A 20962-nucleotide genomic window follows, 5' to 3' on the forward strand; every position below is an offset into this window, starting at 1 on the left:
ACGTTAGGAGTGCCTGGAGAAGAGCGACCCAGCCGTGCAGATCCACTGCTCTCAGGGAAAATCCCTGCTTGCGTGGATTTCTGGACCTGCCATTCTGTTGCCGCTGACATGACGTCCTTCTGCTGTCACAGCAGCATGGTGACCTCCCCAGGCAGTCACTGCAGGGTGTTGGGAGCTGGGTCTGACGTGGTGGGGACTACCCAGGAAATGTGGCAGCAACTCTGAAGGCCCAGAGAGTGAGTCTGTCGTTTGGATTACACAGGCTCGTGCCAAGTGATCTGACAGGGCCCTCCCTGCTTTTCTGTGAGGTGTTCAGTGCTTTTTAAATATTCTTCCTAAGGTTTTCTGTACAGTATAGTTAGAGCCATTGTAGAGTGCTGCAGGAGGATAAATGTCAAAGGGTGATGCATGGGACATATGATCACTTGAAACATTCCTTCAGCAAAACCGCTATAGTGTATGCATTTAATTTTCTGGATGTCTGTGGATGGCAGACCCACTGTTCAGTGCAGAACTCCTTTTTGTTTTGTGTATGCCATAAGCCAGTTTGGCTGTCAGAACATTTACTGTTCTTGCTAATGGGCTTTCATGGCTGTTTGTGTTTGGATGGAGGGGCAGCCGCCTGTGCAACCCTCTGCTATGCTGTGTGGTTTCCTGTGGCTGGCACCGAAAGGCAGCTAAAGCCCGTTTCACCCCAGCAAAGCCATAAATAGTCTAGTGTGGGAGACTGGAAACACTCTGGTAATGGTACAGTGTTTGGGCTGTCTAATTTCTTCCCAAACTGCAGATGTTGGGGAGGGAACTCAGAAAGGTTGGCTGTGGCCTGCAGCTGCCCCAGTGCTCTCCTGACACCAAGCAGGTCCACGCAGGTGTGGGCCTTGCACCATGGCACCTGGCTCCTGGGATATTTAAGGTGCATTCAGCTGAAGGTTTTTCAGATGCCTTGGAGCCCAGTTTCACAGGACATTGTGTGGATGAGAGCTGGCTCTTTGTATGGGTATGAACTGTTTGCCTGGGCACCTCTGCTGGCTCAATCATCATGGAGATGAGCCCCAGCTAACAAGGTGGGTTGGGTTTGTGTCAGGGCATGGTCTGCTTGGGGAGGATGGAAGGGGAGGTGATGAGTGGAAAGAGCAGGCTGGTGCAGGTAGCTACACAGTGTGGGGTAGAAATGGGCCTGGGGAAGGGAAAGGATTTGTCATTTCAGCTGGATGCCTGAGTCTACTACTTGTTCGTGCTGTGCACATGGGCGAATATCTTCTGGTCTTGAAAGTATCTATAACCTGCAGTGCCTGGGTTTGAATTCCTTACATGTGACCTCAGGGACATTGTTTGCAACGGTATTCAGGGTCTTCTGCTTTCCTTGTCTCAGCTAAGCTATCCTTAAGATGGAAATAAGGCTTAGATCTCTACTTGTGTTGTAGGATGCTTAATGAACCCAAATGTCTTCATATTCAGAAAAAAGACAGCAAAAAACAATGAATCTAGTTTCAGTCTTCTAATGACTTCTTTGACAACACTGGGGTGATGTAGATACGCAGTGGTTTAAGAGATGAAAAACCAGTCCAAGACCATAACAGTCAGTATGAATACAAAATAATGTTATCCCTTTGTCTCCAAACAAAGCTGGCCTATGTTAGATACTGACTTAACAGGTAGCAGCAGTCTATAGATAATCCTTCGGTGCCAGGAGGCACTGTGCTTGTGTAAGAAACTCCTCCGAGAGCTGCTCGGGGGGTATTGGACAGGCTGTGTGGTAGGGTGAGCCCAACATGGGCTCAAATCCTGCATGGATTTACATCTGCAGCTGTGGCTGTAGGGCAGCCAGGAGCCCTGGTCTGACCTGGGAGGTCAGAGCTGCCTCCTGCACTACCGCTTGAGTGCCAGTCTGCACCCTGTGTCTCCCTGCTCTCTGCGGAGATGCAGAGTAGTTACTTGTGGCCAGGGGAAATCTGCGGATTAATAAGTTACTGTCTGTAAAACACTTTGAAGATGGAAAGCCCTGCACAGCTCCTCAGGATTATTACTGTATCGCTCTTATTCTACTGATGGGGTTCCAGTGGCCTTATTTTCCTTATGATTTGTGACAGCCCCAGAAGCTGAGAAGCTTATTTTAGTGTGTAAAGTCAAAAGAAAAATAGATTAAACTGCATTATTGTCTTCTAAAGAGACTAAATCCCTCCCCCACCATCTTCTCCTGGGATTTCCTGACTTCCTCCTACTCTTCCCATCTCAGCTTCTTGCTGTCCTAATTTAGGACATAATTTTATAACCACCCATACCAGTCTGAGTTACTGCAGTTGTAGAAGTTTATGGCACTTGGAGGGCATGAAGTTGAGGGTGTGGCCCTGAAGTAGAGACAAAACCTGCAGGATGGAGCTACCCAGGGTGTCTGCATGTAACTGTAGCCTTCAGCCTCGCTCCATGTCAGCCAGAATCATGCCTGGCAAGGAGAGAGGAACAGCGTTTGCTTCTTCTTGGCCACAGAGAGGCCGAGAGGGGTGAACTTTGTACAGATGTGAATGCAAGGTGACCCTTCTGCGCAGAAATGCAGAAGCACGTGGAAGAAAGCTCATTTTGGGAATGTCACTGTTACAGTATTAGATGGTCACTTCTGCAGTCGCAGTGCAGGATCTTTTGCTGTATTTTAAGAAGGATGGGATACAACCAAGATCCTGGCTCAGTGCAGTAATGAGGCTGCACAGGTTTAATTCTGCAAGACCACAGCAGGGCCAGGAGTTCAGCCTGGACCTTGATCTGACCGGATGTCCCGGGTGTGTGGAAGAGTCCCTGCCAGCTTGAGCATGGTTTTATCACGGCATGAATCAGGCGAACCACCTCTGCCTTTCGTACAGATAATATTGCAACAGGCTGTTCTGTTTTCTCTTTCTCTCTCTCTCTCTTCCTCCTGTGTTGCTCTACTTTGCTTCATGTGGCAATTTCCTCAATGAAGCGGGATGGAAAGTAGCTATTTGCTCCTTTTCTCCTTCAGGCTTTGAAGCAGTTCATACCCCTACCTTTATCATTTTGATCTCATGGTGGTTTTTTTAACCTTAAGGAAAACATGTCAAGCTTGCCAGAGAAAACTGAACACTTTTTTTTTTGTGCCTGGTTGCTGGAGGTAACCAAAACACTGTGTCACATTCAGTAAATACAGCTTTAATCACGGATAGAGATTGAAGGCACAGACCTCACTGTGGAGGAGTCTTAAGACAAACAACAACCACCCCTCTCCTCATTAGACTGTGCTTGATTGGTAAGGAGGCTCCGAGCCGAGAGCTATGGGCTCCATTACAGATTGATCATTTTTGGATGTCATGCTCTGGCTGCTTCCTCTGAAGTCCTGGCTTGTGCTGAAGTCAACAGAAGTTCACACAGCTTGTTTTTCATGAAGCTGTTTGAACTAGACTTGCAGGACCTAAAGTTTATCAACTGCATTGTATAAGTGCTTCTGGAAACACTGAATCTCTTTCCGCCTTCCTTTCTTGTCCGTTCCATGTACTGAAATGATAAGCATTCAGAGGGAGATGCTGCTCCGTCAGCAGCTTCCCGTGGAGATGCTTTCACAGCAGCACTGCAGCTCAGCAGCATGGCAGAAGGAGCCCTGGGAGAAGCGTGAACCCCATTGCTGGTGCCATCGCAGCAGGATCGCGCGCATGGGGCTGGGCTGCACGCTGTGCCTCGCAGCTCATCACAGGGAGGTTTGTGCCAGCACCACTTTCACCTATGTTGGAGAGCCTGGGGGAAGGAGGCAGTGAGGTTATAACAGGCTCTTTTTGATGTGTTCACACTGGAAATCAGTTTATAAGCTCCTGCGGAGTTCATGCAGCTTCTAGGCTGAGCCTCCAAGGTGGTGCTGAGCTTGTTCCAATTTCCAGACCCTCTGACCAACATCTCTGCTTTGGAGATGGTGGGAACAAATACTAAAAGCTAGCTGATCTTGGCTGGGGCTACCTGAGTCCTCTAATACCCACTGATTTCAGCACGTTTGGATCTGCTGCTTCTCCCAGCACAGGGAGATGCTCTCACTTGCTCTGCTTGGTGCCACCCTTCCTCCGTTGTGTGCATGGTCAGATGGGGTACAAGCCAAGTGGGAGATGCTCTCCTGCTATGCTGCCTCATTTCTCAGCTGCTGAACAAAACCTGCTGTCGTGGAGCACGCTGTGCCACACTCCTATGCAGGATGCACGTGTGAAAGCAAAACCTCAGACCTAGTGGAAGTGTGGGCGCTCCTGGCACCCGTGTGAATAGAAAGTGCACCCACGCGTGGCGGCTGGCCACAGCTGGTGCCTCCTTTACTCTGAGAGCAGCTCCGCCATTCAGCCTGGCTTTCTCTGCTTCCCACTCGCTGGCAAACTGCTGTGCGCTCGAAAGAGGGTAGGGGGAATTTTTTTTAAAGGTGGTAGTGATTAATTCAGTCTTAATTGCTTTCCTGGACCAGCTTTCTTTGATACTCGTATCAAGCTAACCATCGGTTTGACTGCCCTCCACGCAGGAAGATGGACTCAGCTCAGCTTTGCTTTAGGATAACGCAGAAGAAGAAAGTAGGATGACAGTGCAGCCCTTTTTGGCACTACGGGTGGCACGGAGTGGGGAAGAGCATCGCCCAAATGTCAGCACAGCCTCTCTCTGCGTGTGGGTTGGGCCCCCTCCTAAGGATTAGAGACGACTACGAAGGACACATCAATTTGGCAAATGGCAGGATGATTTGTGCCGGTGTGATGGATGGCCTGTCACAAGAGTGGCTCTATATTTCTTCGCAGAAATTTTAGCTAGTGGAAGGCTTTTGTTTGTAGCCCCAGGGGAGGGACAGAGAGATGGGGTGGAAGCAGGGTGGAGCTGGTGGTTTAGTGGTGGAGATTTTTTTCTTTAAATGGAGGTACCATGAGTATACTTAAAATGACTGCGTAGAACTGCCAAACAGGAGGGAGAAAAAAGGGCATTGCGCTTCTTGATGTGGCCTTGCTCTCTTATTTATTTTTAATCTGTGGGTTCTGCAGTTTGTCTCCCCTTGAAAATCCAAATAATTGCACCAATTTTATCTCATTTTGACTGTGTGGGTGCTTCTAATAGGTGCTGCAGACGCATCTTGAAGGAAGCGTTTCAGTTGGGTGTACTCGGTGTTCAGTTCCCTAGGGGGTAAATCAGAGCGGTAAATTAAAGGTTGGGAAAGGTTTCCAGAAATGTCTGTTTTCACCTCTGCAGCTAAGCAACATCATTATTTTTCTCTCCTTTCATTTTCTGCTTTGCGTCTGGAGAAGCCACTTTCTTCAGCTTTGTTTGGCTTCTGAGGAGCAGTCTGCTTTGGGATGCCTGATGTTGAAGAGTGTTGCAGCACCAGATTTTGAAATGGGGCAGATCAGGCTGTTTCTGCAACGGAAGAGCTTGCTGTCCCTAGTACAATAGTAGATATTCCCATGAACGAGGACTGCAACATACAGACCAAGCAAGGAAAACACTTGGAATTAACTTTGCTGATTCACCTGCGTGTGCAAGCTACTTCTCAGTGTGCGCCAGGGCACAGCTGTAGTGCAGCAGCCTGCTCGTGTATTTATCTCGAGGCACATGAAGCAGCTGTACCGCGGCCTTTCTGTGCTTTTTCCTGTCTTTTTCCTTCTGTCCTTTTCCTGTGCTGGAGGTGTGTTTTTCTACTATGCAGCCTCCCTCCCTCCATTCCACTTCTGGTGCTCTCTGGGACCTGTGAAGCTCTGGGGCCTTTAGGTGGATCAACCCCTGCTGGCAGAGTTTGGTGTCAATGCAGCGAATATATTTAAAAATATACACCTTCCTTACCTCCTTATCTGTGTTGTCTGTCAGGGAAGGTGTTATCGGTCATAGATTGCTTTGCTGCATGGTTGCAGAGTACTCACCATAAGGGGGTCAGTTGAACCATGAGTAGTAATAAGAAAAGGGGGGCTGTTTTCACATGTTCTGCAGAGGCATTTGTGGGAAGATGCATTTGTGAGATGGTGGATTTTTCATAGAGTTTTCTCTTCATCTGTTACGGGTATAGTGCTGTTTGCTGCAGTGTGGAAGGGACTGTGGTGTTGCATATAGCTCCCCTAGCTTCACTGGGTTTCCATTTGTCAAGGGAAGCCCCAAATTCAGAGTATGAATACTGAACCCACTTGATTTAAGCCTTGTCACTGCAGTGGCAAGCACAACCTGCAGGCTCAAGCCACACATCTGCTGCTGTGATCTCTGTGTAGCAGCTTGCTATTGGCTTGGTTACGTGCTGCACTTGGGGTTGAGCTTGGAGCGTGCAGGACACCTGAACACAACCTGACACGGGCAGCCTTAGGGTGTGTTGTCATTCCTGAAGTCATGTGAACTGGCCAGCTCCGCGACAAAATCTCCAGGTACTGCTCTTACAGTGCAGAACAGCAGCCTCTCTTCCTCCCCCAGCTAAGAAAGCAAGGCCCATACAATGATGTATTTTTTTCCCCTCTGGATTACTCAAAAGCAATATATTTATTTTCAATTACTCATTCAGGTAGAACGGGTAAGTAGCTTTACAATGCTGATTTATGAGCTCTTGCAAAATGCAAGACCTGCTCATGATTGCAAAATTCATTGATCTTGACTCCAAGAATTTCAATACAGTAATTTTTTATATAGTTTTCTTCCTCTCCAGTCCTGCTATTTGAAGTAATAAGGATAATTTTCCTTTTTGCAGCCCAAGAGGACCCTGCAAAGTCAGGTGCAGGGAAGAGAACCTGGGTGTCCTGATGTACAGGCACAGGTCTGCTTTGAGACCTTGCCCCTTTCAGAGAGGAAGGCTTTCTTTATGAAAACAAATGCCCCTCACGTGAATGGTAATGAGATCTTCATCATGCAATTAGAGCCAGGCACTGGCAGGCTCATTTGTCTTGTTTTTGACTACATGGAAACTTGACCTAATGCAGTTGCCTGACCAGCATGAACCAGCATACTGGTTCCAGTTGGCCTCCACCATGGTGGTGCTGGGTGACTCTGCACCTGCTCATGGTGTGAGATGTCTGGTAGTGATTTTGGTCTTTCAGAATGAGCCTTGCCACTGGCTGCAATAGCAGTGGTACAGGCTGATGCTGAGTACTTCTGCAAGAAGTATCTGTATGTCTGAAATGATGAGCTATGGCATTCCCCATGGTTCGGGTTTTGTTTTCCTAAAACTTGGACTCTTGTTAGCCTCACCACCTCCTCCCAGCCTATTTTACTCTGTCCAGAAGTAGCGCTCCATCATGTGGGAGTTTGCCATGCTGTAGCAGCTGTGCAGTTTGTATTTACAGTTATGTGTATAAAACAGCCAGAAAGCATTTCTATTATTATTGGCCCCAATTCTGCCTCCCCATGACTAAACACTGCTGAGCCACATGAGTTAGCATTGCTGCCTTAAAGCACTGTGGGCCTGTCTTCTCAAAGGTTTCTCTTTGCTTTTTTTTAATTATGAATTTGGGGCCAAGCTACATCCTACTGTCTATTTAAGGAAGATAAAATGCCAGAAAGCCTGCTTTGGGCCTGTGAAGTCAGTTCAGAAGAACTGGGCTCAAAGAGCATATTGTATTCTGTTTTTCCTTTCTGTCCAAGTTCTTCTAATATCTGCAAACTGGAGAAGCTTTGCAGTGCTGTCTCTGGGGTGGCTGTGATGCCTCTCCTGGGGCAGCTGCAGGCAGCAACCCCTTTTCTGTAGGACTCATTTAGGGCTCTGAGACATCAGGCTGCCCTAGCTAATGCGTCGCAGCAGCTGCAGGGGTGTGCTGGGAAGCGTGCCGTGCCACCTCTGCCCTGTCAGCATGGGGGCTTGGGAAGTGCAGGTTGTTCCCAGGTTAGCTGGCGCCCTGCTTTGCTTGCACCCCATCCCTTTGTGATGGGGCATCCTCGTGGGTGGGAGGAGTAGGGTGGGAAGGAGCTCTTAGAAGATAAATGGGTGCTGAGCATGCTGTTTCTCTTGATCCTGTTCACTAGAAGCAATTTAAAAAATAATGATAAAAAAAATCATTGAACAGCTTTTTCTCTTGCCACCCAGTGTCTGCCAGCCTGAGTCTGCCGTGAGCCGCACTGATCCCGTTGGACAGTACCTGGGGAAAGCACCAGGGGGCCGCTTGTGATCCCCAAGCGAACCTGCTGTTGTCTCCTCCGTAATGTCTCTCCTGCTCCTCAGCCTCCCTTCCCTAATTTTGCTGTAAACAGTTGCTACATGTCACTTGTTAGTGTTTGTAGTGTTAGCATGGCTTGCACAGGAGTCTCACAAATCCAGCACAGAAGAGGCAGTGCTTGCTCCCAGCTCCACCAGCCCAGCTTCCTCTGGAAGGGCAATGGCCCAGAGCTCTAAGGGATGGTTGATATTTGCAGTGCTCATTTTTTTCCTCTTCTCAAGACACCTCTATTTCCATCTTCCCTGTCACTCTGTGGATGGACACACCTCTGGCATTGTTTTCATGCAAATCGTATATTCCCACAGCAGTTATTTTTTTAGGGTTGAATTATCTTGGAGCTCTCTAGGAAGCCTGGTGTTAGGCAGGATTATCCTATCATATTTACCTCCCATCGTGATGGTACCTTGGAAGAAATATAGCGGGTCTGCAAATGAAAGTAGAGGTTTTCAGGTTCTCTAGAGCTCGTCACACTGTTCTTGTTGTGCTTTGTGAAAGCCAAGTTTGTTTCCACTTAAAATGCTAGACTTTTGCCTCTGACTTCAATGGAGATGGGACCAAGGGCTGTAGGGAAGGGGGGGCAGATCTGGTTTCCTCCTGCAGATGTGCAAGCTCAGGCACCTTGTTCTTCCTGCTTGCAGAACGCTGTGATGACTGGGGCGTGGACACCATGAAACAGATCCAGATTTATGATGGGGAACCTGCCAAGATCAAATGCCCGCTTTTTGAGACCTTCTTGAAGTATAACTACAGTACAGCCCATTCTGCTGGCTTAACCCTGATCTGGTACAGGATCGGGCAGGACCGGGATCTGGAGGAGCCCATTAACTTCCGTCTCCCGGATAATCGCATCAGTAAGGAGAAAGACACTCTTTGGTTCTGGCCTGCTCTTCTCAATGACACAGGGAATTACACGTGCATGCTCAGGTAGGTTGTGTGGTACAGCTTCTGTAATCAAAGGACTTTCATGGAAGCAGGAAAACAATGCTGTTAACATCATATCTTTCTGTAGGGAGAAGAGCATTTACATAAGCATTAATGGGAAAAGAATGTTACAATTATAAGACCACTCAGCACTGAGCCAATTTACATCGTAATGGTGCTTGGAGCCTTGCAAACATTAATGAACATGACTCTCCTTGCTAACTGCAAGTGTCCATGAAAATATTATTGCTGAGCCCATGGCAAAACCTACAGGCGCTCACCATTAAGAAGTGATCTGTATGTCTAGAGTAAAAATAGCTTCAGATGCAGGGGTGATGTTTTGACTGCATGCTAATTTGGCAAAGATTCATGAGTTTCAGACTTCTAGGAAATTAAGTGTCTCTAAGTGTGGTACAAAATGAGCATAGCATCTGCTATGCACTGAGCACAAGAGCTCTTTCTGATCTTCCTCGTGTTGTCTCTTGCTCATAGTGCCTTTGACCCTATTATCTGCTTTACCAGCAGGAGAGTGGATGTTGCTTGTTAATCGTGTTTATGGCCTTTTCTGAGCTGGTGCAGCCATCTCTGATGGCGCTTCCTTTCACAAATGTAAATGAGTCAGCTAAGGCTGTATATACCACACCAGAGCTACAAAGCTCATTATTGCATGTGTGATTCCTATTTCATTCCCCTGATACAGAAGTAAGCCACTCTGATTTAATCAACCCTATCCTCCTCTGTCCTTAGAAATACAACCTACTGTAGCAAAGTTGCCTTTCCCTTGGAGGTTGTTCCAAAAGACCAAGACTCTTGTGTGAGCCATTCAATAAAACCCACTGAGCAGAAGTTCTACCTGGAGCATGCTAATGAGAAGATCATATGTCCAGATATTGATGGGTTTTACCCTGCTAGTGTGACACCAACTGTCAAGTGGTACCAGGTAAGAAGCACTTTTTGTCTTTACCTGGGCAGTGGTGGGATGCAGTGTTGTATCTGAAAAGGCATGTGTGACATGAGAATCATGGAGCTGTATTTCAATCTGCCCAGCAATTAAAGCGTTAAGATGAATAAAGCTACAATAAAAGCTTTGTTTTCATTGAGTTTGAGAGTAAAACTCTCCTTGGATAAGAGAACTAACACTGATTTTTTTGGCTAGTGTGCTTAAGTGGAGAGGGGTCAAGTAAGGGGCTTGTATGCTTGACCTATAAGGCAAGCAAATCAATATCCCTGTGAAGAAAACACTTTTCCATTTTTAGTTAAACAAACAACAAAACAAGAAATCTCTTAAGCAAAGGAAAATAACCCCCTTTCCAAATCCTATGAGATCAGGGAATGAAGCCGTACAACAGGGCTCTGCAAGGACCATGGATGCCCTGTTTGCCATAATTTGGCAGACTTCTTTTCTGAAGATGGAGACATTCCTACTGCCCTCTGCTCTGATAATTAGGCTGTTTCCAGCTATCCTCATGCACTTGCCTACACAACTACTGCTTAATTTTATTAGATTTTGACCTCCAGTGCTTTTTTCTAGATGGATGCCTTTAGTCAAGAGAGAAAAAGAAATTCTCAGGGGGTGCACAGCCAGAGGGTATGGGACTGAATTCTCTGGCAGCTTTGTAAAGCACTTTCAGATTTCAAGGTAGAAGGTGCTGTATGAGCAAATTTAATAGTAAAAAAAAAGTTGGCAACAAATATATCTGCTATTGAAAAGAAAAAATAAAAAGTTAAAGAATCCCAAACTCTAAACCCTTCAGGAAGAACTTAGGTTTGTAGCCAAGAGGAGCAGTTTCACTCTTGTAGTTGAAATGCTTTACTTGTACTGTTCATTGAAATTCACATCTCAACAATCAATTAGCAGAATGAAACAAAAAGCCCCATGGAAGTCATTTTTTAGGTAGAAAGTCATCCTATGCCTAATAAAAACCATTAAGAATGGTATATGACCCCTGTCTTAAGCTGCCCCATTAAGATATATCTGATTTGGAAACGTACCATTCAGAAATAATCTCTTAGAAAATGTGTATATCTTTGAGTTTTATGACAATCAAGATGTCATCTGCATAACCCCTTCCTGAAAAGGGATCTCTAGCTTGGTAGTTGGCCAAGGTTTCCTGCCTTCTCTGACAGAAAGAGAAGAGTTAGTAAGGTTTCTGTACTATATATTCTCATTTGTCAGTTGCCAATGCAGGGGCCTCATTCTCAGCTGATGTCAGTCAGGGTAGTGTGATTAGTCCCGAAAGAGTTAGAGATGCTGACATCAACTGGGACATGTCCTTTAGTGTGAGTATCAATTTGTGAGTACATCATCATTTTCTTGTCTCTTCCTGCTTTCTCTCTTCACTCTGCTGAGGTGTTCACCTTGATTGCAAATGCACTTCTAGATCAGAACTAGATTTGTCTTTGAAATCCTCTATATTTTTAGGTGGGATAAAACCATTAGGGCCATCTGTTTCATCACCTCGTTTTCAAGGTGAATGTACTAGTTTGTGTTTCAGGGTTCATGGCATTTAGGTCTGACCTATATCATATGCCCAAGTATTATATCAATAGTCCCAAAACAAATATTCTTAGTGGGGATATAAACCAGTATCTCTTTGAGTCCCAAAGCACAAATGTTGTTTTCTGCTTGACACTAGACCTGCAAGTTGGTGGATGGCTTCAACAACCGATACCCCCAAGGGCCGAAGCTTGTCATTAGCATTGTCCGCAGTGCGTACGAAGGGAATTACACTTGCATTGTGACATTCAAGGACCACGGACGAACGTATAATCTCACCAGAACTGTAATGATGAAGGTGGTGGGTAAGAATGACTTTTAGAAGTGTAAGCTGCAGGTGGATAACACCAGAAGCGGTGAAAATGGCTAGAAAAGCCTGTCACTGGATTTGTTTGTGGTTGTGTTCAGTCGGCATTACCCAACTGACCTCTTTTTGCTCGCTGGGCTCAGTCTCCTGTGACTGTCCAGGGCATGTCACGCTGGAGGTCCTACCCACCATCATGTCCCATGCCCTGAAAAACAGAGGGACAGGGTGGCCGGGCTTAGGCTGGTGAGGTACAGCCCATGAGATGGTCAGGGGTACCCTCTGCTGGCGTGTGAGTGCATTGCCCTGGCACTGTTGCTCATTTTTGTCTCCAGTGCCCTCTGTTCATCATTATTTGATGTCCCAAAATAGCTAACTTGCCCCAGTCTTCTTGCAACCTCAAAGCCTTGTGTGCTGAGGTTGAGTGCTAGTCAGTCAGACATGATTCCAGCTACCCAGCCTAGTGCTTGGACAAGTCTGTGCCAGGGTCAAGGGCTCAGCCTGCCTGCAAGTGAATTGTCGATGGTGCTTAACAACCTCGTGAACAGTAGAGCACATGCTGAGTTCCATGACAACTACTGCTTTAAGAGCAGAATTGAATGCTTAGGACAATAAATTGTTTATTTTTTAGGAGCAGAAATAAAAAGAATTTCTGGGATACGTTGTAATTTGAGATGCTGAGTATTCAGAGGAGCATGGGCTCTTCTGATTTGAGAAGTCCACACCTTGTATCTAGACTTACTTGAACCTTGAAGGAGCGTCAACATTTGGGTCTGTTTGGGAACTAGGATTAGATCTCTTTTTGTGCAAAACTCTGCAGCAGGATGGTGTTATCATCAAATTTGTGATGTGCTCCAGAGCAGGAGGGCTTCACAAGCAAGGCTGCAAGGACGACACTTCTCACAAAGCTTCTGATGGGGGCCTATCTGTTCTTCTCCCACAGGATCTCCGAACAAGGCCTTGCCACCACAATTCACGTCTCCAAATGAGAAAGTCATCTATGAACTGGAAGCAGGTAAATTGCAACGCCTGCAGGGATGGGAAGGCATGGCCAGCTGGGCACAGAGGCTCTCCTCTTCAGCTGCTTTCCCAGTGCTTCCCCTCGCCAAGCACTCAAGCTGCCACAAGCTGTCTGGCAGATGGTGTGGGGTGTCAGTTCTCCATGACTGAATAGGAGAGCACAGCTTTAAAGTTTTTGTGCACACAGATTTTATTTTTTTTAAATAATCAGGCATGGAGATAGAGGACTCCAGCAAACTAGTGCAGCTGCAGAAGCAAATGAAATGGAGGACCCTCAACTGCATAGAGAAATTCCTGTAGGACTTTGTATCAGCCCTGTCCCTGGCTGTGGTTTGCTCCAACCCTCCTTTATTCAGCACATAGTGGTTTCAGCCTTCTGGCCACTTCTTTGCTCATCTCTTCTCCCTTTTGGCTGTTTACTTCCTAATTAATGACAGCTCTCTGTTTGCTGGCCTTACAGCATTGTGTAATGGGGTATTACACCACTTCCCCCACCCCATCTGTTTAGACTGACAGCTCTTTGGAGCAATTCCCTACACTGAATGGATCATGTCCCGTTACACTGCTGTAATAAATGCCATGCCGATGATGATGATTAGCAGTGGAGTCTTCACTTTAAAGCAGTGCTTCTTGTCTGAGAAGATCAGACTTCTCCCACTGTCTCTCTGAGACAAAGCCATGTATGGGCTGATCACAATATTCAGGCTCCCAAGCCTGATCTTGGGGGGAAGTGAAGTGCCTGAACAAGTGTTTCCACACCAAAATGCTTCTCTTTAAGGTCTCTCCCCCCTATGCAGGGGGGACTATTAGCACTGCCAAGCTTTCCAAGAAGTGGTTGGCGTGGAGCACCTCTCATTGGGTGGATCACTTGATGCAGTCAAGAAGTTTCTGAAGTATTTAGGAAAGCAGAATAATTTTTCCTGTTTGTCTGTCACAAGTCAATGTGTCCAGGATTTTCAACAGTTAGAAGTCTGAAAGGGTGTGCTGGCCTCAATGCCTCCTGAAAGGGAGGCAGAGCTCAAGTTGGTAGGGTCACTGGGAAGCTCAGAAGTCACTGTGGTGCTGTTCCTGCTTTGCAATACTTCACTGTGGTCCTTTCTTCCCAGGAGATGATCTTGTTCTGTCCTGTGAGGTCTTCTTCACCTTTCTGAAGGACTCCCGGACTGAGGTGTGGTGGACCATAGATGGGAAAAACACAGATGACATCATGGACCCCAAGATAAAAGTCACACAAAGGTAACACTCAGTAATGTCAGCCTTGGCTTGTGTCTAACCCCCTCCTGCGTCCCACAGAGGAGTGTGGGTGCAGATGTGTGACACTACCATAGCCCTGCTAGAGCTGCCTTTGTCTACAGGTTCACATCATCACTTATTCAGGTCCTGGTAGCAGTACAAACAGCTGATGGTACTGTCGGATTTCTAAAACAGGGGCAGACACAATTCTGTTTAGAGGAATGCTCTGTAATAGCGTAAACGATAACGTTTCAAGAGACAGAGGCTGAAAACAGATATATAGTATTATGCATAGTATTGATTAGGGGGAATAGAGAGAAATGCAATTATGTGAAAAACCCAAATGAGCTTCAGAAACCCATTTGTTGGGTGCTGAATTAGATGTGGAAGGCAATCACTGCCTGATCAGCTTGCAGAAAAAAAAGCAAAGGGAAAAACTGTAATCAGGTTAAAAAAAAATCAGATAAAGGAATAGCTGCAGCTGCATTAAAATCTGAAGTATCTTTCAATTTATAAATATCAGTTTAGGTGCCTTTTCAAATAAGTTACATCAGGAAAGGAGTATTTGTCAGTAAGAACTCACTGCAGTTTCATGTGTGTAATACTCTAGTTCTTCTCTTGCAGTGAAATTATTGGACGTTTTGAAGACAAAACTATCATAAGGACTCTAACAGTTGCAAAAGCCACACCAGAAGACTTGAAACAAAATTACACTTGCTATGCCAGAAATGCCAGAGGGGAGACCTATAGCCAGGCCATAGTGCGCATGAAAGGTAAAGCACTTGCAGAGCGTAGTTGTGAAATGAGGCGTGCTCAGGCTGGGTTGTTGGTCCAGCCTTGAACCTTACCTTGCAAAACAGTAGGGGAACAAATAATTTGCTCAGGCCTTTTTTCCCCAACACACGCTACTCTTTATGCATAAATGTATTGTTGCTGCTCATAGTGCATTTCTTCTTAGAGGTGGGGAGCAAAGTCTACATGTCACACTCCCATGCCATGGTCAAGTGTCTGGGGGGAAAAGGGAGGGGCAGAACTGTTCTCATCCCATCTGTGTACCTCAATTGATGCAGACCCAAGGGGAACAGGCTGTTTGAAATGATTTTAGATCACTTTGTTGTGTGAGGGCTTTGTCTGATGCAACAGCTACCCGTTGGCAACCTGCAGAAGGCAAGCTGCACTCTGTGATATTGCACAGGGAGTGAGGCGTTCTGAGCATGATGCTCTGAGGTTTTATTTCTTACTGTGATGATGCTCCAGTCTAGATACAACCGTCTCTGCGTGACTGGTATGGACTGATCCAGCTCTGCTCAAGCTTTGTTCAGAGTGTGTTTTTTCCTACATCTCTTTCGTCAAAGGCATTTTTCCTGTTTCACAGACCCATCTCTGAGTAATAAGAACCGTGCCTTCACCACAGGTATATGAAGTTTCCTGAGTAAGGCGGATATTTCTGCCTCCTTATCAACCTCATCTAGAGATTCAACACCTGCTTGCTGTGGGTCAGACCTCCCCTTTCCTATATGAGATGCTACTCTGCCTTGTGTAGATCATGCTAAATACCACCTTCCTCCCACTCTTCCCTGTTAGCATGGAAAGGCTCACAGATGTGTTTACTCAGTGTTCTTTCTCTTCCTTCTGAGTCCTTGTCCTCTTTTACTTTTTTAGTCCTCCTTGAGACAGACCTTTCCTGAACCATTAGGAGGGAACAGTAGTCCCAACACAGAACTGAAAGGCTGAAGCAGTCTGCTAGTGCATTCACCCTTCATCCCTAATTCTTCTGGGATGACAATATTGGTACATGTAGCAGAAATAATTCTAGAGCCTTCAAATTCTTTCTGTATACAGCAGTGCCTAAATGCTGTTTCTAGTGGACTGATCTGCACTATCTTCTCTCTTCCTCCATATGCTTCTGCTGCTCCTGCAGCAGTTGAGTGGGTTTGTTCTGAGCAGACCTTGTTACTCACCACACCTCCTTTCTTCTTTGTTCCACAGCAAATTGCAAGGACCAGCTGTGACCACTGTTGGCAGAACAATCTTAAGCTAAGCTCACTGCAGACCATCCACCCCACTGTACATAGGAATGCTGCCAAGCAGTCTAGAACCTAACCCCTTACCACTTGCCTTCCAGTTTCTAGCAAGTTGCTATATATTTTGGCTCCAGCTATTTTATTACATTAGGTTATATATGTTTCCTGATTTTTCCGGATGCTTTCCCTTTCATCCTCATGCACTTTTGCTCATCACCTTATGAAACTTGTTAAATTCCTTGTGTTTTCTCGCTGGTAATTAAGTCTTATTAGAAACTTAATCTTCGAATGTGATGTTTGTACTCACTGCTGTTCTTCTATCATCCAGTTTGTCAGTGTGCATGTGAGCTGCCACCTGAATCACCATATGAACTTGAGTTGCCCAGGGATACAGTTTTATTTTATGCCCTTAATATAAAGAAACAGCAGTGGCATGACAGATGCTGTATGAGTTGGGGGTGGGCAGGGGAGGGCTGTGATCTTGTGGCTCGATGCAAACAAACAGGACAACCTGTGGGCAAACGTTTAATCTTTTTTGGTATGAACTCTGATTCTCCTTTCCTGACTGGAAACAATCAGTTGTGGCTAGTTTATATCCTTGCTATCAGTCAGGGACAAGACACGACAACTGTGTACGTGTGATGGGGAGGGAAAGTGATGGCCATTGCCTTTATTTTGCTGCAGATGAGCTTTAGCTGGCTCTCCTAGAAGTAAGTGCAGTTCTGTTGCCCTTAGAAGCTGCATATCCTCACGCTCAGAGGATCATGTGCATGAGCTGTATGAGCTGTCGTTGGACTGTACAGGTGATGTCCATGTACAGGTCATTCTACCATCCAGCTGCTCCCAGGGTTGTGCTCAGAGGCAGAAGCCCAGCCTGTGCTGCTTTGACTTGCCCTGCTAGCCCAACCAGACCTGGTAACCCAGAGTGGGGACACCTGGGTGGCCAGCCACGGCGTATCCTGCCAGAAAAGCCTTGGCTTGGCCATATTCCTCTGAAGGGCCAGTGTTTTGGCTACATGTGATACAAGCTTGTTCCTACTTAGCTGAGGGCCCAGCCTGCTTGGTAAATCAGACCTGTTCTTTTGTTTTGAACCCAGTTATAGCACCGAAGTACACCGTGGAGCTGGCCTGTGGACTGGGAGCAACCATCCTGCTCGTTGTTGTGCTGATCGTTGTCTATCACGTCTACTGGCTGGAAATGGTCCTCTTCTATCGGGCTCATTTTGGAACAGATGAAACGGTTCTAGGTAAGAAGTTAAGGGCTTACAAAGTAAGTAATTCCCTGGTTTCTCTAGTGACCCTTATGTAGGGATTCATGAATCGGGAGCAAATCACTTTAAAATGTAGGAAGGCATCCAGAAGGATGAGATAATTAAACACCTGAAGTACAGGGTCTGGAAATCACTCATCTGCCTTCAGTTTTTCCACAGCTTCCTTGTGCTACCAGGAATCCATCTTAAGAGACTCTGAGCTGGGATTCCTTCCCCTGTAGGATGAGTAGGGTGTTTGAGGACCCACTGCTTGCTGTGTGAACCTGCCAAGGGGGTGTTGTGGCTCTCAGAGCATAGGCAGGGTGCAAGCCTGTCTGGTGGGATTGCCCATATAAGTAGGCAGCAATGGGAGGAAGCAGTGTCAGAGGTGAAAGAAGACAAGGATGCTGGACAGAATGGGGTAGTCAGATTGCTGCAGTCTGGTGCCTACAGCAACCCAATGGTGTCTGGATGCCGACATGCTCAGGGTGAGCAGTCAAAGGCAGCACTGCTGTCTCATAGCTATGGAAATTGATGTGTACCTCGGCTCAAAGTGAGCCTTTGTATTTGCTTTTCCTCTGAAGCAAGTCAAAGGCTCAGCATGCACAGTATCACAAGTGTCTCTCTGCTGTTTGTGTTTCCCTGCATTCCCAACGCTCAGACGGGAAGGAGTACGATGTGTATGTGTCCTATGCACGCAATGCGGAGGAGGAGGAATTTGTGCTGCTGACGCTGCGGGGAGTCTTGGAGAACGAGTTTGGGTACAAGCTGTGTATCTTCGACAGAGACAGCCTCCCTGGGGGAAGTGAGTATTTCACAGGGGGCTGTGCTCCATGCACATCCTCTCTTCTTTATTCGTCTTTAAGGTACTGAAAATTGATAGGAGTTGGTCTTTCCATACTAACTTCTATATTTTTTCCCCATCTCTGAGAACAATCTCTTGTTGGTATCTTCTAATGTTTTTGCTTCACATTACAACATCAGGTGCTCCAAGCCACCAGAAAGGCTTCTATGTGAAAGTGGTGTATGTTGATTGTTTCAGTTGCTCTCTCCAGAAGTGATGTGCAGGAGCTGTCAATCTATCAACATGAAAGAACCAGTCCACTGACCTTCACAGAAAACCTCTGAGTTGTCTTAAGAAAGGGGGAACAAAGTCAAGGCTAGAAAGAAAAGAGAGGGGAATGTGATCCTGGGCCAGACTGGTAGCTCGCGTAGGGTGTTGGTGAGCACCTGTAAAAACCAGGAGTGTTCGCTTCAGGGAGGTGTGGGGAGCACTGTTCCAGCATCAGTGAGAAGATAATGTGCCCTCCCAGGAGGCCTCCCACTCACCCTTGTTAATTAGAATGTCTGTGTCTAACATAGCGTAAAATTAGTTGCTATGGTTAAGAATACTTTGCATGTAGTGACACTCATCTCTTCATTAAGATGGAGTGTTTTATTTTGTTGTCTCAAGCTAAATCATGCACTAAGGTTTTAGACAGTGTATGCTAAAGGGATACAGGAGTCACCAGGAATGGAACTTTGTGAAGCTCTCCAGATAAACATACCATTACAACCCCCCAGAGCAAGGGGTTGGATGTATGAGCCCTGATGCCTACTAAGATTTCAAAGACTGAGCTATTGTCAGTGCAGAACCTTTGAATTCATGGGCCTTGGGTTTGGACCCCAATGGTCAGAACCTGTGCAGACCGAGTCTGTTAGAGCCTCTTCTGGAAAGGGCAGGGTGGATTGGCAGAATCCTAGCACAGCTGTGAGACAGAGCAGAAGCAGTTTGAGGTCCTTTCTTCTTTCTCCTAGATCACTGCCAGGGCACAGCACCTCTAAGTTTGAGGGCAGTTAAGTACAGGTGCCTCAGCGGGAAGGGAGGCAGCTGTAATCCTGAGGGTGCTCACTCTAGAGAGCACCTGGATGAGGTGGCAGGTCACCCCCCAGGCTCTCGATGCTTGTTCCAGGCTCAGGGCAGGTTTGCAAGCTCTCACACCCAAGGCTGGTTAATCTGGCACTGACAGAGTTTATTCTACCTCTCTGCTATGCAAGATTGCTGTATGCCAGAAGTGTATTCACCAGCTGCACAAAGAAACTTTAGTTTGCAAGTCTTCTGGGAGTGCTGCAAATGTTGCCTGTTAGCGGTGCTGTCTGTAGCCCTGCTGCCCTCAGCATTGCCCACCAAACTGTGCTCCTTGCTGCTGGCTGCTCGCAGCAGAGGCCTGGGGAGCAGCAGTTCTGGCATGACAAAACCCCAGAGCAGGGCTGCTGAAGGGGGGATTGCAAGAAGGACACTTTACCTTGTACTGTAAATGATCAATAGTTGAGTAAATGCTGGACACTACTTGACATGAAAGGTTTGCCAGATCATTAGGAAGGCAGAATGGACAGATGCTAGTCTGGTGCTTCTTCCCTTGTGCACAGACATGGGATTGCGAAAGGGAGAGACGCTGTACCAGGCAGCCTGATGGTTTCTCTGGGTTTTGCAGATCCACTGCTGGCTGAGCAGACAGACTTATTCCCACTAGTTGTTCCTCAAGACATCCACGTCCTTTCTGTTCCACTCTTCCACTTCTTTCCATCCTTTCCCTTTGGACAGTCTCGTTTTCCTCCCAGCACAGCTCTTCTGGGCCCCCTTGCCTTCACCATCACCCAGCGCGTGCTGCTGGCCTCAATACAGAGAGCTCCACGAACCAGCACTCCCCAGCTCGGCTGTGGTGGCTCGTCCTTGCTCTGTATGCAACACTGCTGGGGCTTCCCTGTTGCTTCTGAGCTGGGATTTGATTAATCTTCTTGAAGAAGCACGGCAGGCCAGGAAATAGCTTTTGGCAGCTGGTGTCATGCCTCTGGAGTGTACATCTGTGTCATAGGTAGAGTTATGTTGTCCTTGATGGAGAAACAGTGGGAGATGGATTATCCTCTGAGTTTGCTGACAGGAATTAATCAAATGTGCTTGACAGCTAAATGAAGTTGCCTGTCAGTATTGTTTTATTCTCCGTTGTATTTTCTGACCAGTCAAGAGCATTCCCTTGTCAATGAAGTGTGGGAGATCCTGCAGCAGAGCGTGTGAGCACTGGAATTCACACTTGCAAAGGATTTTCACATTAATTACAGAAAGGTGTCTAAGGACAATTTACCTGCAGGTTTTAGAAAATCAAAGAGGATACAGTTACCATGTCATGCTCTGAGGCTGTCATTTTTTGGACACTTCATTAAAACTTCATTAAAAGTCCTCTGAATATTTTACTTGTCACTCTTAGAAACACTCAAATCTGGTTTCATCAATGACAACAGCAGGAACAGCTGGATGAGTATCACTAGTTAGGATGACAATATTGCCAAAGTAAATTAACCTTTGAGGCTGCTTAGGGTGAGTGTAGGTACTTATTGTACGTATTTGGTGTGGGAAACTGAGGCGAGAGGAGCAAAGGGATTACCCTATTACCCTGAGTCATTCTGGACATCTTCCTGATAAGTGCAGGCATGCTGGCTTCCTGGTGCCTGTTCAGGTCGAGTCTTTTACTTGAGGTCCTGTGTTGTCCATCTGGTGATTCTCCTGCTTTGCTCCATGGAGCCTCTTTTCCCACTGTCCC

At 46.5% G+C, this 20962-nt stretch overlaps 1 protein-coding gene across 8 annotated transcripts in view; it reads left to right on the forward strand.

Annotated features, from left to right (window-relative positions):
- Window positions 1-20962, forward strand: part of IL1RAP (interleukin 1 receptor accessory protein) — a 45788-nt gene that overhangs the window by 16951 nt on the left and 7875 nt on the right. For all 8 annotated transcript variants that reach the window (XM_080603768.1, XM_080603761.1, XM_080603764.1 and 5 more), the window contains exons 3-10: window positions 8774-9059; window positions 9804-9996; window positions 11693-11858; window positions 12801-12872; window positions 13984-14113; window positions 14735-14883; window positions 17232-17381; window positions 18046-18189. In XM_080603768.1, the coding sequence (XP_080459894.1) occupies window positions 8774-9059; window positions 9804-9996; window positions 11693-11858; window positions 12801-12872; window positions 13984-14113; window positions 14735-14883; window positions 17232-17381; window positions 18046-18189 (1290 nt within the window). The remainder of the gene's footprint in view (window positions 1-8773; window positions 9060-9803; window positions 9997-11692; window positions 11859-12800; window positions 12873-13983; window positions 14114-14734; window positions 14884-17231; window positions 17382-18045; window positions 18190-20962) is intronic.

This window comes from Anser brachyrhynchus, assembly GCF_964034855.1.
Source record: "Anser brachyrhynchus genome assembly, chromosome: 9".
Taxonomy (NCBI): domain Eukaryota; kingdom Metazoa; phylum Chordata; class Aves; order Anseriformes; family Anatidae; genus Anser; species Anser brachyrhynchus.